Raw genomic sequence first — 20519 nt, forward strand, 5'->3', positions numbered from 1 at the left:
CCATCAGAACACACACACTGGTTCACCATCTGAATACATACACACTGGTACACCGGCTGGACACAGCAACATACTGGTATAACAGCAGGACACAGTTGTACAATGGTGCACTGATGAACACTGATATACTCTGATCTACCTGCTGGACGAAGCTGTACACTGAAACACCAGCTGTACACTTGTGCACCAGTTGGACACAGCTATATGCTAGCGCACCAGCTAAACACAGTTGAACACAGCTATTCACTGGTGCACCAGCTGGACACAACTGTTCATTGGTGCACCAGCTGAACACTGGTGAACCAGAGACGCACTGATATACATATCACCAACTGGACAAAGCTATTCACTGGAAACAGTTATTCACAAATTTATTAACTTGACGTAGCTGTACAATCGTGAATCAGCTGGACACAGTTATTCACTGGACACATTTACTAACTTTATAAACATAACTGTATAAACATTAATCTTCTTGGAAATAATTAAAAGCGACCCCTGTGGTGACGGAGATCATTTTCTCGGCTGCTACTGACGCTGGACTGGAGGAGGGGATATTAAATTAACTCAACACAATGTGGATAAAATGCAGACCTAATCGACTCAAAGTGCCAAGGAAAACGTAAAACAGATGCAACGAGAATAGATAGACAATAAGAATATATCAAGAATAAAATGCGTGAATAACGCAAGTGCAATTAAGACATGTTGATGCTCAATAATAACCCATATGAGACAAACACAGGATATTGATTGATCTGTATATTTAGACCCCTTTCTGGAATCCTAAAAGGTGGTCGAAACATACAGATCAATCAATCTCTATGTGTCTGTCTCCATGTGGGTCATTACTGAGCAATAAAATGCATGTGCAACGCCAGGGTATCTTTACTGACGAGGTGTCAGGTGTCTTATTCATTCCTTACTGGTATTGTGTACCACTGATGTAAAGTTATGAAGAACGCCAAGTACGAAGACACGCTACATTGAACAAATTTTTTTCTGGGACAAGACTCCGCTCAGAGTAGAATTTTAGGAAGTCATGACTTGATAATGCTGTTCACAGAGCGAAATATTAGCCCAACAAAATTCAGTTTTGCACATTGGCACTTTATACGTCTATCTCTCGGCATTATGCTTCTGTGTGAATTAAGCTTAGTAGATAGGATCTCCAGATGCAGAAAGAAAGTGGAGTGAAAGAATCAGAATCCACGTGTATGGAGGGACGTGGAAGTTCATAGAGTCGGTGGACTTTTGAAATAACGAGGGGAAAAACACTGAGGAGCATTTAGCAAGGGAGGTCGGGGAGGCGAAAGTGAAGACTTTCTTGTCCTGGGACCAGACCGTGAGGGACGATGATTTCTGGAAACAAGAAGGGGTCGCTAAAGCACGGAGAAACAAATAATAAAAAAGGAAGGGATAAGAGAAAATATCTTGAATCCCTAAACCCCGATAAAAGCACGCGAATCCTACTTTGTTTATCACACGACTCTTCACCAAATACTTCTCTCCTCCAGATCTTTCTTACTTTGCCAGGACACACCCAGCACCATCTACTAAGGCAACCAACAACCAGAAACCTTCTTCCTCTGCCAAGACACACCCATGTCTATCCACCAAAATCACATGCACTGCCAACCAATAACTAGAGAAAAATGACCATTATCATCATTTATATGTATATACGTATACCATCATTTACAATACAAAATCAGTACTTATAACAAAACCAACAAATACAATAACAAATGCAACAATTACAGTAATAAATCAATTTCATTAACAAAACCAATACTTTCACTGAAAAACAATTAGTGGCAATAATCCCATGAAAATGGAAAATTAGACAACGTGCAACATCTGAGTATCTTTAAAAACATCCAGATGTTGCACAAGTGTCTAATTCTTCATCTTGTCGGTATTGTATACCATCCATATGCTGTAATTCCAACAATTACAATAAATATAGCGATAACAAAAAAATTACAAAAACAAATCTAATAACAACAATGCACCTCATATTTATCCTGTGGACGGAAGCACAAGAGCATATGGATACATACAAGGCCTAGGAACTAGGCCCCGAAAAGGTTAACAGGAGTACATCTGAATTTATATGTACAGTTGATTTATCTGTTGCAAGCAAAATTAGGAAATTTGCTTAATGTGTCTGGTATCTTATTTTCATGAATAAGATACCTTGATTTATCAAATATATATATTTATCAAATATAAAGACCTGAGCAGCGTACAGTTAAGCATAGAGTGTTCAAGATAGTGACTATAGGATGGTCAAGCCATATACCTTGTATAGATGGTCAAGCCATATACCTTGTATATGGCTTGACCATCTGTTTGTGTCTGCCAAACTACCAGAAGTAATTATAACCAACCCTAAGTCTGACTACTGCAACATCAGTTAGTCTGTTCATACTGCAAATTCCATAAACGTACTTATCGATACTCAAGTTATCTTAGATAGCGATAGATCTACTCAGGCTTCTAACTGCATTCCTATAAAGTTAAGTTTTATTATTTAATTCTTTCTTTATATTATTCCTAATGCTAGACATAGACATATCAAAGTTATATTCTACATTTTCCTTCCGGGTATTTTTTTTTCTAACTTATCAACAATATGAAAGAATAATTTAGTTTGCGATAAAAACCATAAAAATCGTACATTAATTCCTTTTTCCCGATTTATTTTAGTATCTTTATTTACTTTCTCCATTGAGCAAGTTAACAATTACATAACCAAACAAATACAAAAAAAAAAAATAACAATTGCAGTGATAGAATTAACAATTACACTAAGCAAACGAGAAGTCACAAAAAACAATTACAACAACAAAACCATTGGAAATAATAATACTGACACAATGGCACAACGTTGCGTCGGAAAATAGGTGATGTTTTGGAGTGGAGTACTGCATCAGCCGGACGAGTGTTCAGTTGTGTACACTGGCAGCGTTCAGGGCAATATTTCTTAGTCCAATATTCGCTTCCGCTCTCTGTTGTGACTTTGTGTTCCGTAAACGAGAGAAATTACGGTATTTTGAACGCACCTATTTGTGTGTGTTCGTATACATTTTCGTGTGGTTGTGTGTATTTTCAGTGTTGTGCGTGCTTATGTGTGTTATGCTCATGCTCTCGTGGGCTTGTTTCATTTGCGTGCGTTAGTGCAGCTTCCTGTGCACCCATATGCATGAGTCATTTTTATGTGCGTGCGTTTCTGCGCATATTTTCATGTGCGTCTATGTGCGCGTTTTCTTTTCTCATGATTACGCATATATGCAAGCATCCATTTGTGTGTGTGTTTTCATGTGCGTTCTCTTGTGTGCGTATATGTAGTTGTCATTAAATATTGTCATATCCATTTACATAAAATTTAATATGTAAAAATACCAACAAGTAATTTTCCACCATGGCATCCAATGAACTAGTAACATAAATTTTTCAACACAGCCTGGATGGTTCAGAGGAAGTGCACCACCCCAGCTTCATTAGTGACATTAACGACTCTCACAGCTTCAGCAGCAAAATTAGCTGTGAGCCGACCTGTGAGCAGACAGTGCAGCTGGTACAATCCCATTAAATTTTTTTTTTTTTTAAATAGACTGACGGTCTCACAGAAACGAGTGTGCATCACACTGGAAACTTCCCATTATCAGTTTCTACTTCGGCACTGGGCAAATGTCCCAGCCCTCAAACTCTCAATATTGCGATAATTGTCCACCTTACTACAATATTCACAATGATTACCATAATATTTGCAGCAGTGGGAAGCTGGCTATTATGCTTCGCACATTTTGAAATGTCAAGGTTTCTAGGGTTGACTTGTTAGGCACAAAGCTGTCAACATCATCAAAAGGAACATCATTCTTGCTGAGTGACCAGCCAGCCCGTCCTTTGTTTTTTGACCTTCTAGCTTGCCCTTGCCTCTACTCTTCCTCTATTACCATTACTGCTGTGAAGTGTCGAAGAGCCTAACGACTGCGTTCTTCCTGTCCTGCCTGACTCTGACTGCGCCTCGCCTGCCACACTGTCAGTCATGATCGTCGTCTTCCAACTCTGCCATGACTGATACACTGCTGAGTTAAGACCTTGCTTTTTCTTTATCGCTAATGACTTTTCTTCTCACTAACCTATTCTTGCACTATCACCACTTCCCTGTTCACCCCCTACGCGGGTCTTTTCTGTTCTCTTCTATTCTGAGTGACCAGCTGAAAGGCCAACCTGATACTTCATATCCCACAATCCTGACAACCACACTGACTACTTAATAATCTATACCAGGAAGAATGACAGATCACTGATGTGGACCTGAACCTTACATTCTCTTTAATGAGAGTGGGTGAGATGCCATCAACATTTTTTCTGAGAACAAGAAAAAAGTTTTAGAGTGAGATAAATAAGTTGCGAAAGCCTAGAGAACGAATGGATTTGGCAGTTAAAAATATGAGAGGAGAGTTATTTGATAGAGAGTTGGAGGTACTGGGAAAATGGAATGAATATTTTGAGGACCTGTTAAGCGATGATGAAGATACGGAAGTTAATTCACGAAAGAGTAATGACAGGACTGCAGATAAACCACGGCATAGGTAGGGATTGAACTTGCCATAAGTTCAATCCCCACCTGTACCGTGGTTTGATAGGAAAGTTGTGAATTCGTGCATTGACCAGGGAGGTTTAACATCTTGTAGGAGTGAGGAAGAGCCAGATGTGATTGTGGGGAAAGTGCGTGAGGATGTGGGTAGAACGAAAGGGAGCAAAAGCTACTGGGATTGATGAGATCAAGAGAAATATTAAAAGAGGGTGGGATATAGTTCTGGAACGGTTGGTGCTATTATTTAGTATGTGTGTGAAAGAGTGGAAGGTACATAAGGACTGGCAGAGAGCATGCATAGCTCCTCTGTATTAAGGCAAAGGGGCCGAAAGAGAATGTAAAAATTACAGGGAAATAAGCCTGTTGAGTATACCTGGTAAGATATATGGTAGAGTTATTATTGAAAGAAATAGGAGTAAGACGGAGAGAAGGATCACAGATGAACAAAGAGGCTTTTGAAAGAGTAGGGAGTGTGTAGACCAAGTGTTTACAGTGAAGCATACAAGTGAACAGCATTTAGATAAAGGTAGAGGTTTTTGTTCCATTTATGGATCTGGAAAAGGCATATGATAGGGTGAACAGGAGCAAAATGGTAAATGTTGCAAGTGTATGGAATAGGTGGTAGGTTACTGAAAGGAGTTAAGAGTCTTTATTAGGAGAGTGAGGCTCTGGTTAGAGTATGTAGGAGGGAGATAATTTCCTAACAGAAGTAGGTCTTGGACAGGGATGTAATAAATCACCACCGAAATAGTGTGTTACAATTTATTCAGCGCATGCCACACTCCCAACCAGTAAACTGGGCACTAAGGGTTTAACTATCAATAGAGTACGGGTCATTAAATCAGTACCTTGGCTCATTGGCCAATCACAGTCAAGCCTGCCAAAGCTGAAGCAACATAGTTCACTTGTGGTAAGCACTGGCAGACTTGCCTAGCAGCTGGATGAGCATGGTGCACACTCTCTGGCTTCTGCTTTGCCATCTGTCATCGTGGTGTAAACTTACTATTCTATCTGCACATACCTGTATATATCATCTGGTGAAGGCAAATGTACATTATAGTCTACTCTTGAGTTTTGTTGCTCCACATTCTCATTATGACCAGGTCTCACAGGCCATTCTTTACGTGTGTTCGTAATAACTTGAAGGGGTAGCTGTCGTCCTAAGAAAGGTTGAAGGGAGGGAGTGAAGGAAGTTTTGTGTGTGATGGGGCTTATACTTCCAGCAAGCGTGCATGAGCATGTTAGACAGGAGCGAATGGAGACAAATTATTTTTATGAATTGATGTGCTGTTGGAATGTGAGCGAACTAACATTTATGAAAGGGTCCAGGGAAACCGTTTAGCTGGACTTTTGTCCTGGAGGTGGGAAGTATAGCGCCTGCACTTTGACTAGTGTTTGCGCGCCTCTGGCAAAACAGTGATGGAGTGAATGATGATGAAAGTGCTTCTCCCTTTTTGGGTCACACTGCCTCAATGGAAAACGGCCGATGTGTTAATTAAAAAAATAATGGTAGAATTAGCAACAAAATGTTCAGTAAAAGGTCACCAATGCAACTACTGTGATATTTTATTATGGCAACGTTTCGCTATTCAGGAGTTCCTGGAGAGCGAAACGTGTCCACAATAAAATGTCACAGTTTTTTTGTATCCTTTAACCTTACATTTTACTGTTGGTCAACAGGGCAATGCTGTTGAATACAGGAGAGAAGCTGTAAACAACAAACATAGGAACTTGAGTCATCAGTACCACTTAGTTACGCAAGACAGGATTACAATACCGACAAGATGAAAGTTAAGACACTTGTGCAACATCTGGTTATCTTTATTGTAGACGTTTCGCCATCCAGTGGCTTTATCAATACAGATTCTTTGGACATAATAAGAAATCTCTACGACCACGGTGCTCTAAACACCACCTCCAAGGCTGAGGGACTGATTACCTCATCTTTTGTATATAGGTCTTCAGTTTTCATATTATGTCCAAAGAATCTGTATTGATAAAGCCACTGGATGGCGAAACGTCTACAATAAAGATAACCAGATGTTACACAAGTATCTTAACTTTCACCACTTAGTTACATTAGAACTGGAGTCCCATGTGAAATGTGAAAACAAACAAAAGGTTTCCTCAATGAACTGAGTTCTAGGCTCATCGACACACACACACACACACACACACTATATATATATATATATATATATTAACCAGCCGTTTCCATAAACTTCGTGTAGGCTTCGTAGCAATATCAAAGATTTTCCTAATTTCCTCAAGAAACTCCGACTGCACTTCGTGGCCCGGTGGCCTGGTGGCTAAAGCTCCCGCTTCACACACGGAGGGCCCGGGTTCGATTCCCGGCGGGTGGAAACATTTCGACACGTTTCCTTACACCTGTTGTCCTGTTCACCTAGCAGCAAATAGGTACCTGGGTGTTAGTCGACTGGTGTGGGTCGCATCCTGGGGGACAAGATTAAGGACCCCAATGGAAATAAGTTAGACAGTCCTCGATGACGCACTGACTTTCTTGGGTTATCCTGGGTGACTAACCCTCCGGGGTTAAAAATCCGAACGAAATCTCTTATCTTATCTTCGTAAGCTCTCAGGGACGTAGTGAGAAAGGCTCCTTTTTACTCTTGTTTCATGGTTATAGTAGTGGATATATAAGCAAACATTAGTGGTCTTCCTATATACTGTTCACTTGAACTTTCTATCAAATAGGTGGATCAGAACTTATAAGAATGAAAGTTTAATTGAAGTCCAATTCTTTCTCTACAGTGAATTTAATAGACGGGACAAGAGCTGTTAAAATGTATCCAGATCCATATCATTCGGCCATAGATAAAGGATATCATCCATATATCTGAACCACTTAGCTTCACGGGGAAGGATATCTTTCAACAGCTTAGTCTCAAAAAAACTCCATATACAGATTGAATAGAGGAGACACTGGATTTCCCTTCAAACTCAAATTTGCAATCAACTGCACACAACTTAATCAACTCAATAATGTTCTTTTCGAATGCCAGGGAAAACTCGTCTAATTCTTCATCAAGATAGGACAATAGATCCGGAACAGGAACACAGATAAACAACGCAGTGCCATCAAAACTTACTAATGTTGAATAATTGTGTCCGATTATTTTACATTAGTTTATATCCTGCAGTATGTCGAAGCCAACATTATTTTTTTACGTAGGCTTCAGAGATGAAGCCAAGCATTGGAGTTAATACTTTTACCAACTGTATGAGCAAGTTATATGTCGCCGATCCCACCGAGCTTATAATAGGTCTCGCTGGAAGTCCCGGCTCACGAGTTTTAATCAAACCGTTTATATATATAAGGAAGCGTCGCCGACCTAGCTGACACTTATTTAATCAATTCTTCATTACCTCTCAGTAAAGTTCTAAATTTTCCTGTTATCTAGTAACATATTAATTTTACCGCTATAATCTTAGTCCATAATTACTACCTGGAGGGTATTCCGGGGATCAACGCCCCAGCGGCCCGGTCCATGACCAGGCCTGCTGGTGGATCAAGGCCTGATCAACCAGGCTGTTACTGCTGACCGCACGTAGTCCAACATACAAACCACAGCTCGGCTGAACCGGCACTGACTGAAGGTATCTCTCCAGCTTCCTCTTGAAGACAACCAGGGATCTATTGGTAATTCCCCTTATGGCTGTTGGGAGGCTGTTGAACAGTCTTGGGCCCCGGACACTTACTGTGTTTTCTCTTAGTATACTAATGGCGCCCCTACTTTTCACTGGGGGTATGTTGCATCGCCTATCAAGTCTTTTTCTTTCGTAGGGAGTGATTTCTGTTTGCAGATTAGGGACCAGTCCCTCCAGGATCTTCCAGGTGTAGATTATGATGCATCTCTCTCGCCTGCGCTCCAGTGAGTACAAGTCAAGTGCTTCAAAGCTTTCCCAGTTGTTAAGGTGTTTGATGGAACTTAAATCTTCAGTAAAGGTTCTCTGTACATTCTCTAGAACTGCAATTTCGCCTGTCTTGAATGGACATGTTCATGCACAGCAGTGTTATAGCCTAGAGAGAACAAATTATTTAAAAAGGATCATCATTGGCTTGGCATCTCTTGTCCTGAATGCTCTCATTATCCATCCCATCAGTTTCTTCGCAGATGTGATTATAGAAATGTTGTGATCCTTGAAGATGAGATCCTCAGACATGACCATTATGACATTCATTTTGCCAGCTTCCGTGAAGCAAAATCTAGGATCTTTCCGTAATTCATGGTATGAATTGACAAATCCTTTAGAACAACTCGGTTCCGCAGGTCTGAGCAAAGCCTCATATACCATACTTTTGCAAATATTAAACGTTTCCGGGGAAAGGTCACCTTGTTTTTTCCAGATTGTGAAAAGTTTTAACAAGGTCAACATAGGGCCTTCAATAGGAAGAGCAAAACTTAACCCATATCCTTGGGCTGTGTGTCGGTCTCGACAGGTTCATGGCAAAATTTTGGTTTGCATGTTGGGACCAACCACTTTGTTCTATGAGGTTGTTTAATTTTCTTACATGTAAACATTCGGTTTTCCGTCTCATTCTGAATTCCTTATATACGTAATCTAATAAATGATCTTCCCACTCCAGTGGTAACATGTTGAAGAACCTTTGCTGGTCTTTCTCAGTTCAATAAATAATATTTTCGTTTCGTGTTTTAGCAGGTCATTATTTCTTAATGACAAACCTGTGTAGTTGGTCTAACGAAGTCAAACTATTATTAGTTCAATGGAATCGGTGACATGTAAATTGTCTAAATGATTGGTAAAAGTATTAACTCTAATGACTGGCAATATCTCTGAAGCCCACGTAAAAAACACTGCTGACCTCACTGACAAATTGCAAAATTTGAATATGCCCAGTGATTTTACATTAGTAAGTTTTGATGTCACTGCGTTGTTTACCAGTGTTCCTATTCTGGATCAGTTATCCTATCTGGATGAAGAATTAGATGAGTTCTCACTGCCTTTCAATAAGAACGCTATTACTGAGTTGATTAATTTGTGTGTAGTTAATTGGGCAGCTAATTCATTATGCAAGGGGGATATATATCTTTATATAAATTTTTAAACATTTAAATGCAAGTTTAAATATGTCATAATTATGTGAACTTTTTTGTAAGAAAGCTTTTAATAATTAAAATATGGCTAACCGGTAATTTATAATGCAAGACTTATGACATAGCCTTAAGGAAGGATGAAAAACTGTAAATTAAAAAAAAAACTATTAACGAATATTTTTTCATGTAAGCTTTCACAGATAAATGGAATCACAAAAAAGACTAAGCAGTAAATGTCAAGAGATTGCTATTAGTACAAAAAGTAGGCTATAAATTAGAGGGAATGACAATGACCAACAACACTTTCAGTTTGCATTTTACTATGATACACAAGCGAAAAAAAAAAGAACGGGAAAAAAATGAAAAAAAGAAACCGAAAACAAAGATGATAATCCACAGATTTATCCTAGAGGGAAATAACTAATTGTATGTCTAAAGGAAAATAAGATATCCTAGTGAAGATGTCTCAGTTGCATCACTGGCGAAAATAAGAAAATGTATTTGTAAATAACGACAGATAGAAAGCGTAAGGACGTTGAATGTTATTTATTTTTCCAACAGTAGCAGATAGCTAGAATGTGCTCTGATTAGAGCCAGTTTGTGCCTCTGAGACTTTAAACGACAAATTGTTCATTGATGATGGGACACCATAAGAATACTGCGATTTAACTATTATTAGGTAATAAAACAAGCATACACGGACATGCACGTGCTAAGAATTTAAAAATAAAATTCATACCCACGTGCACACGGCCCAAGAATTTAAAAATAAAATGTGGCCTGTATTTTTGAGACGAGCTCGTAACGTACCAGTCTGTCATTTTTTTTAAATTATTGATGCATTGTTCCGTGTTGTTTAGGGTAAAATAAAAATGTTGGTGACACTGAGCGCAGCACCCGCACTCGTTGAGGCCGCTAGGTGTGCAGTAACTTTTGATTTATGGCAGTATTTCAATAGTAAGGGGAGAGGGAAGGCAACAGCAGCTAGGACAATGTTTGGCAACAACGGTAGGACAACGGCTTTTTCGAAAAGAAACGGTAGAGCTACGAAGGTGTCTGGAGGTAATGGTAGGAATATAACAGTATCTGGAAACAAGTGAGGCTATGACTATATAACAATACTTCCACAACATATGTACACAACACACATATGCATTGTAGTACTGATTTTCGAATTCCTTGTGAAAGCTTACACTGAGGGTAGAATGTCCTGTTGAGGAGCAGGAGAAGCTATATTTCAGAAGAGACAACTCTGAATGAGAGATTTCATGAAAGCAGTGCATTGGGAAAGGAAACTGGAAGGAAAGTCAAAGAACAAGTTGATGGAGCACCTAGCTGAAAAATGTCAGAGGCAGAAGAGAAATTCACACCCACTTTAGGAAGAGAATACTGGAAAAATTAAGATAACCAGTGGTTTAATAAAAAATGAGGAGAGGAAAATTCAAAATACAAGAACATGGAAAAATTGTAGAAAGCAAAGGACTGAAGAAAACAGGGAGGTGAGCAGAAGACCAAGAAACACATATGAGAAGCAAGAACAGATGCTGAGCAACAGTTTGAACATGACAGACCAACGAAATCCAGGTCCGAATCGAAAGTGATTTACACTTACCTCTAAAACGAGAGTAAAACACCAGGAAATAAAACTGAAAACAAAAGCAGAGCTAACAAAAGCGCATCTTGAGTTACTTTTTGAGATCAATACCCCTATGGCTCGAGAAACAAGTCTGTGAGGAGATGAAGGAAGAATTTAAAAAGGTGTTCTCAGTGGAAACTGGGAAAAAAACAATCATTGGAAACGAAAATAAAAACCAAAGTAAAAAAATTTAGGGTAAAGTAAGAGGTACAGGAAACCATACTCACAAAACAGGATGAGGTGATTAAACTTTTGACTGAGCTTGATATAGCAAAATCAACTAGACTCAACAAATTATCACAATGGGTTCTGCAAGAGAGAACAGAAGCTCTGTATGAACCACTAAATAAATCTATAACAAATCAATACATGAAGAACAATTGTCAGATATCTGAAATATAAAACCTAAGATAATAGAGACGATAATCAGGGGTTTGAGGGAGAACTAGAAGAGCAGGGAATTCATAAACAAAGGCAATTCTTGTTTCACAAACCTGCTGGAGTTCTGAGACAAAGTAACAAAAGTGAAACGAGAGAGAGCATGAAGGACGACTGGACTTCTTATCTTTGTCCTTCAAGAAGGTATTTCATGTTATTCCTCACAAGACTGAAAAAACTGCAGGGATAAAGGGAATTTACTGCAGCAGCAGGAGTAAGACATGTCAGAATTGGAGTGTGACACGTGAGGTTCCAAAATGATCGGTATTAGAACAAGTTCAGATATAAGTGAGTGATACGCCAGAAGGGATAATTAGGCTAAAATAACCTTAGATTTACTAGGTGATCCCAAAGGGGGACCTTTGAAAGTTGTCTGATTTTTTCTTCTTCTGTCTTTTCTTCTTACTTTGCATATGACTCGAGAACACCTCATTAATTAGGCTTCAAATTTCCAACAAATGTGTTGAAGAATGAGTTTCCCATTAACAAAGCTGTTTAAGACATTCCCAGCCTCCTTTAATGGTTCAGATAACTTCCTACACCCTCAGTGGCGAAGCTTCAAACAACAAAACATTCAAGTGTGTAAATTTAAGTTTATGTTATCAGAACAACTTCAGTATTTAATGGCTGGTGCATATTAGGGTCGGATGGTGCCCATTAAGTTTTGTTTTTGTGGAGGCAAATTTTTTGATGTAGTAAATTTCTTTTCATAACTTTCTACCAGAATATAGATTGGTGAAACAGTCATCCAGCCCATGGGCCTCATCCTTGTTAAAAACATGGATGAGGGAGTATGGATGTATATACATAAGATCACATCTATGCACATCTATATTCAAATTTTCACCACAGTTGTGGTTTCCTGAACATAATTCTCTCGCTGCGATTTTATTGAGTAAATAGTAGAATTTAATTTTAGTCACTAATTAAAGTATGTTTCTTCTGATTGGCTTCAAAGTTTTATTAATGATTCACTCTGTGAAAAAGATTTTATCCCATAAGTTTAGTCTTACAAGGTACAAGTTTAAATTTTCTTGATATAGTTAAAAAAAAATGGTATCGTTGGAATCAGTTCACTTATTGGAGAAGATATTTTCCTGTTTTGCTTCAATCATAAAAGCTAAGACGTTGTGTAATTTTAAAAATAGGTTGGATAAATACATAAGTGGGTGTGGGTGGGTGAGAGTTGGACCTGCCTGGCATGGGCCAGTAGGCCTGTTGCAGTGTTCCTTCTATCTTATGTTCTTTCACTTTGACCTGTGTAAATTTAAGTTTGCTTTCCATCCAGTAACTAGAGAATGCTTCTTCAGATCCGATTTAAACCCTTAACGTGGATGTAACTTACTTTAAACTATTTTTGTGGTTGAATATGGGATGTGTGGATGCCAATTTACCAATTTTTTAAACAAATTTCATCAAACTGGGTTTTCATTAATAATGTATTTTTATTTTCTGTTAAGGTTGTACAAAATTTTTAATACAATATAAATGAAAAAAGAAATATAAAAAAAATAATTCGCGTTTTGGGATGATTTTATATTTAGGTTGTGCAAGTTTTCTTGTGATAATTTTATTAATCAAATTAATTTCTGTGACGTAAATAGAGAATGTTTTTTCTGATCAGAAATAAGTCACAGTATCTGACTTTACTGAGTTATCCTAAGTTAAAGTTACATAATGTACTTCTATTTGCCCATATCATCTGTGTACCCTTGAAACAATTGAAAAAAAATTGTATGTGTACCCAATACCTAAATAATATTGAATTAATTTCTTATTTACCTGTTTTTATTTTCTTGAACGCTGGTCAGTCTTACTTAGATAAAGCGTTGGATTGATTCTGGCCCGTGTACGCCCCAATTTACTGTGTATGCTTCAATTTACTGTGTACGCCCCGACTTACTGCTTACGTCCCAATTTACTGTGTACGCCCCAATTTACTGTGTATGCTCCAATTTACTGTGTACGCCCCAACTTACTGCTTACGTCCCAATTTACTGTGTACGCCCCAATTTACTGTGTATGCTCCAATTTACTGTGTACGCCCCAACTTACTGCTTACGTCCCAATTTACTGTGTACGCCCCAATTTACTGTGTACGCTCCAATTTACTGTGTACGCCCCAATTTTCTGTGTACGCCCCAGTTTACTGTGCACGCCCCAATTTACTGTGTCTATTGCACGACACTGGGAAAACTGAAATGCTGAATTTCATGCAGTAATTTCTGAGTGTCGCACCAAATTACCGTCAACCCATGACCGCAGATAAATTAATAATTCAACTTCTGAGCGACTTTCAAACTAAATATGCTTGGTTAATTTAGGATATTGGCCTCACTAGATAACAGGAGAACATATCAGTTTAGCGTCAAGGTTAGTGATTTTTTTGTGAAAGGCTACTTCTGGGCTGTGTATATCCTAATTAACCATTTTTATTGAAGGAATTCTAACATTAATTTATGGATGCTTCTTCTCATTTGCTTGAAATTTTCACTGCTGATATTTTTCTGAATTATATACTTATGCCAGACTCTACACTGTTCCAGTCGTGTGCACTGAGGCACAGACGACTGGATTTATGAAATATTAGGATACTTTTCTTGGACCACACTGTGTCTGAAACACGTCTAGTTTACAATATGTTACATATATTATGGGAACATTAACTTGGGATAATTTAACCCAATGATTTCCAAAGTGGGCAGTACCGCCCCTCTGAGGGCAATGGAAAGATCTAGGAAGGGGGGGGGGTTGGAGAGGTGTGGTAGGGGACTGCAGGATTCCATCAGAGCTAAGGGAGCGTTTGTTTTAAAAAATCTATATGACAAAATCGAAGTCACGAACACTTAAATAATACAAATGTTTTACAAAGAATAAATTAACATAGAGATATACACGAAAGCATGGTTTTATTTTGAGGTCCGAAGTCGGAGTTAAAAGTCCGAACGTTTGCACGGACGTGCCACACACCAGCCAGGTACTGCTGATGATCGGATTTTCATGTTTACAATGGCCAAGGCTCTAGGCATGTACACACTGTGATTTATCTTCAGTTTTGTAATGCACATTTTAAAGTATAATATAATAAAGATATGACTGAGTGGTATTAATGGAGGGACGACAAAGGGTGTAAGGCGGTGATTTGTAGTTCTTAAGGATTTGATTGTTAGTTTAACATTCATATTTGTATTATGTGTCATGTACTTTTCCTAGTAAATGCATTGCTATAGATTTCTTATGATTTTCTGCTGCATTATATTATGATTAGCATGATTTTTACAAAGAACATATATTTTTTGTTCCAGAATAGAATATGGCCGCAGCACAGAAGACAAAAAAAAATAAAGACGTGTGGGCAATATAATGTGGAACACCTGAAATCTTGATTTGTATCAGCACCAAATAACTAACACCAACCAATGTGCTTACTGTGTGTCTTTTCAAATGAAGCCATGAAACCTTCCAGGCTTCTTGAACATTTGAAGAAAATAATCTCTGATAAAGCAGGCGAGAATTTAGCATATTTTCAACCATTTCGAGAAAACTTACAGAAATGGAAAATCATTAGAAATATGCTTGCTAGCATTTCTAAACAATCAAGTGATGGTTTCTGTGCATCAAACAATATTTCATTGCTGATTGCTAGATCTGGTAAGCCTCACACAATTGGGGAAGAGCCTATTCTACCAACAGTACGTGAGGTTCTCAGCACAGTTTTACACAAGTCATGTGAACAAATTATTAAAGTTATTCCTCTCAATGATGACTTTGTTCAAAGAAGAGTGGATGAAATGGCTGAAAACAGTGAAGACATTGTGTAACATGCTTAAGATAACAGATTTTGGCTTACAATTAGACGAGTCACTCTGCCAGGCAACAAATCTTTGCTTCTTGCTTATGTTCGTTTCGTCAGAGTTGAAAGTTTGGTTCAAGAGCTGTTATTTACAAGACAACTAGAAACATACAAAAGACGAGTCAGTATTTCGTGCTCTTGAGAATTTTTTCACAGAGAAAGACATCCCGCTTACCAACATTCTTGCTTATGCAACAGATGGAGCACTATCGATTACAGGTTGTCAGCGTGGCTTCATCAGTTTCTTGAAAAAAGCTGTACTTGGTGTGTTTACGGTGCACTGTGCAATCCACAGGCAACCTCTGGTTGCAAAACACTTAAGTGGTCGACTTCACAAATCATCAAGCACTGTTTTTATAGTTGTAAATAAAATCAAGACACATGCTCTCAATTCCTGACTGTCTCAACAGCTCTGAACTGAGAATGAAGAAGATTTTGAACGTTTTGGACTTATTTGACTGTGAAAGTGAAACTTCCTGAGACGTTTCTATTCACTCTTTAAAACAGTTATTGAATTCCTCCAAGTCTCCATTTCTGTTCTGTGTGAGCTAAGAAACATCAAGCATGACATTGCTTATTTGCCAGATGTAGTCACAAAGTTCAGCGAAGTTACTTTGCAGTTGCAAGGAAATGAGGTTAATTTTATCAAAGTCAAATCAACCTTTCCACTTTTCTGCCCAGGTTACAGTTACTCAAATGTAACATATCCCGTCGTGAGCTCTTTCAGTTTCCAAGCCTCTCTGAATTGGAGAAGAGCATACCAGACGATGCCCTTCAAGTGACTGTGCACACCTGAAGGAGCTGCATAGAGACATGTCTGACAAATCTCAGGATTTTTTTTTGCTTAAAATACCAGACTGGGTGATTAACCCATTCCTTGATATCAGCAATGAGGAAATAGGATTGGTGGAGGAAGAACTGATTTCACTCCAAAATGACACTGAGCTGAAGCCAAAGTTCAAAAAATCATATCAAGACTTTTGGTTGAAAAAAAAAAAAAAAAAAAAAAAAAAAAACCTGACCGCTACCCTGCACTGTAGAAAAAAATCAAGATGTTCTTTACTTTCTTTCCAACATCATATTTAGTAGAGCGAGGCTTCTTTCCGCGAAAACAGACTGAAAATTACTGTGCACGGGGATCCAAGACTTCATCGGGGGATCTAAACCTGATGTTTAGAAGCTGATGTTCCTGCACCAGACACATCCATCTCACTAAAATTGTTAAGGTAGTAGTTACAAATGAGATGCAAATTTACCCGTTCATATTGTTAAGTAAATTGGTTTACAATGTTAATTTTTATTTGTGAAATACACTGGTTTATAGTTAGATTAGTTGTTGTTTTGAATTTGCAGTAAACCTATTACCAAGAAAGAGGTGTGTTCGCATGTGCGTGTGGGGAAGGGGGCGTTAGAAATCTGGCCTGGGAGCCAAGGGGGCGGCAGCCTGAAAAAGTTTGGGAATCACTATTTGTTTATGCTTGGTAGGTTGGACAGCAGGGGAGACGGTGCTGTGGGGTTGGTATGATACAAGTCCACGAAGCAGCTGGCAGCGTGGTTGGAGGAGGGTGCAACAACACTGAAGCAGAGTGGATGCTGGATTTAGCATAAAACAGTAGAGGCCCGAGGAGCGTGGGAAGGTATATATACTGCCTGCTCTAGTGCGATAGCTGACATTTACAGCAATATATGGAAATAGGACGCAAAATGTGATGGAAACACAGGATCTGGGCGCGTAATAGGAGGTGGTCTACTGAATATCGCCAGAGGAACACACAAACCGAATTACCTTTGAAGTGAATTCTCGTTTGGCAAATCAAACTCTATTTTTTTAAAAATCTCAAAAAAGTCATTCACAGCCCAATACACGACTTATGTACTCATCCATTTATACTCGGATATTTATGACTTCAAGGGTCACTGCTATTGGGTTCACACTCTCCTGGCATCGTGAGCCCTATCATACCTAATCATTAAGCTTAATATTGATCCTGCCTCTATCACTTCGGTGCCTAGGTACTTACATCTCCTGTCAATTTTATAACTAAAATTTCCTGACACTAAAGGTACTCGTCTGTGGTTTCAGCTTCCAGCTGTGGCCTCGTGTCATGTATCTCTATTGCACTAGCAATAGAGATACATGGATTGAGCCATAAGGAATGACTAAAGAAGGGGTGACTAGACATTAGAATTTTGGGATTTACCCTGACCAAGGCTCTCCCTATATGATACCCTGTGTGTATATATATATGTGTGTGTGTGTGTGTGTGTGTGTGTGTGTGTGTGTGTGTGTGTGTGTGTGTGTGTGTGTGTAACACACAGGACCACGCAGTCCTGTAGGATTGCGTGGTCCTGTGGGTTAGTGTCATATGTTTTCGCTCACAATGAGGCGGGCCAAAACAACATGGGTTCGAGTCCTTGGCTAGTCGCAGTGTTGCTATTGATCAATACCACTCGTTCGTGGTTACAATAATATAAATATATATATATATATATATATATATATATATATATATATATATATATATATATATAATGTGTGTGTGTGTGTGTGTGTTTATTACCGTATTGTTGGCATGTAATGCACGTTTTTTTTTCTCTCAAAAAAATCTTAGAAAATCACCCTGCCACTTGTACACTCAAGGTTAGGCACAAGGGTAAGCTTTGGGTTACTATCAAGTGTAGGTTACATTGCTACAGCACCGGCCAACTAGCACCCTTCCCTACATAAGTGTTTCCCAGATTACTTAAGAGTGATTAGTAACTATTATAAATTAAAATTTGCTTGTACATAATAAGCAAGCCAGCTTCAGCAGCTGGAAATAACTGAAAGGCAGTCTCTATACAACAGCCATATTTGTTTTGGTATTTCATGGAGGTGGGGCAGACGACAGGCTGTGCAAGGCTTCACCTTTTTCAGCAACATTGTACACAAAAAGCAGCCTCTCACTGTCTCACTATCGTTTGGAAGCAAACTCTGCAAGTTTTTAGTTTTCCTAGAAAGTACCTGTCAAAATTGGGGCGCATCTTTTAGGCTTGTATTCCTTATTTGTCAGGAGATATGGTATATATATTTACATATTTGCAATAATATTGCAAGAGACAGATATACAATATAACTACCGTGAAAGTAATATTCAGAGCCCTTTCATGATCTCTCACATTATCAAGAAATAATATAAGTAAAACTGTGACCTCAAACCTCTGGCAGCGAGTTGGTTGCTGCTTCAGTGAGAGCAGGACATCTCTAATGTTTTGATTTTTAAAGTTAGAAAAGCATGGTATATTAGGCAAATTCCTCAAAATTTTAATCATGTTAAGAGTAACTGGTAAAGGTGAATTTCTTCGTCAGCATAACTTATAATGCTCACCAATTTGATGTAGAATGAGAGAATCTGGTTTATACAATCCTGGACTTATATTTCAATTGTAATCAGTTCTATTTATATATAAAACTTGATTTCACTATATTTCGTTTAACCATTAGTTTGCTCTTTACAAATTACTCAGATTTTAACAAAACATTGGATGGTGGGGATGATAAACTATTTCATGAATAAATAGAACAATTTTAATGCTACATTTATATTGATGTAATCTTACTTCACGACCCTTCCCGGTTTTTCCAAAAAAAATTTATTGCATTTAATCAAAGGACCTTGTAAACACACCTATCAACATTTTGGAGGAATTATTTATCAAATAGTTTTTCATTACATCAAACTCTTTAAATACTATGATTTTTTAAACTTGTAAATAGAGAGTAAAGATCAACAATATCATATTTTTTGTATTTCTTAATTCAGAACAATGGAGATGTACTGCCCACGCTCAGTGAGGTAACATGTATCCCACTGACAATATATATGAGGTCACATCTCTGGTATACGAGGTAAATTAAGTTATTAGTTATGATACATTACTCTGCAGATTTCCACTTCCTGACAACTCTATGATTGAAGAAATACTTCTTAACATCCCTGTGACTCATCTGAGTTTCGAACTTCCAGTGGTGACCCCTTAATTATCGCTAAAGCACCTCGAATAATGCTACATTTTACTATGGTTGTGTGTGTGTGTGTGTGTGTGTGTGTGTGTGTGTGTGTGTGTGTGTGTGTGTGTTTGTGTGTGTGTGTGGTTACTCAATATATAATACACACTTCATAACACTATACACGATACACAGTACACAATACACAGTACACGATACACAGAACACAAAACAATACACAATACACGGTACAGAATACACAAAACACAATACACAATACGCAATACACAGTACACAATACGCAACACACGATACACAGTACACAAAACAGTACACAGTACTCACGAGAGCAAGCGTTGGGCTCGTCACTGGCGTCTTCACAGTCTGGGTGGCCGTCACAGTAGAGGTCGAGGCTAACACACTGCTTGTTTCTGCAGGGGAACTCAGCCATGGTGCACGCCCCCAGGCACGCCCGCACACCCATGCTCACCCACACCGCCGCCCACGCAGCCACCCGTGACCCCGCCCACATGGCCTGCAGGGGAAAAAGGGGATTTGTTCACGTCTGGTTGGTATCTTGTACGATATGGTACAAGATACCAAAATCTTGTTCAGTGGTACAACAAAATGAAAAGTTTGGGTTTATGTAGCGGGTAAGTTTGTAAAGAGGGAAAAGGACACAATATAATAAGTGGAATAACTGAACGCCAGGTAGGCTGAGGCTGTGTCTAGCATAGGCCTCAGAGAAGTGGTTCTCTGTTGTCTTGTTCTTACTGCCGGTTGAGCAAGATGTAATTGTGAGGTGGTAGTTACCAGTGTGTGAGATGCTATTTACCAGTTGTGGCATGCAAAGAGTACGTAATCTTCGGCGCATGTACACACCCTCATTGAAAGGCTACCTCCCCCAACCAGCGAAC

At 38.7% G+C, this 20519-nt stretch overlaps 1 protein-coding gene across 1 annotated transcript in view; it reads right to left on the bottom strand.

Moving 5' to 3' along the window:
* LOC128700046 (uncharacterized) overlaps positions 1-20134 on the bottom strand; it is a 46679-nt gene extending 26545 nt beyond the window's left edge. Inside the window, exon 1 of the mRNA XM_053792983.2 lies at positions 19948-20134. Coding sequence (XP_053648958.2) covers positions 19948-20134 — 187 coding nt within the window. The remainder of the gene's footprint in view (positions 1-19947) is intronic.
* Positions 20135-20519: the final 385 nt, after the last annotated feature.

This window comes from Cherax quadricarinatus, chromosome 64 (genome assembly GCF_038502225.1).
Source record: "Cherax quadricarinatus isolate ZL_2023a chromosome 64, ASM3850222v1, whole genome shotgun sequence".
In the NCBI taxonomy this organism is placed as follows: domain Eukaryota; kingdom Metazoa; phylum Arthropoda; class Malacostraca; order Decapoda; family Parastacidae; genus Cherax; species Cherax quadricarinatus.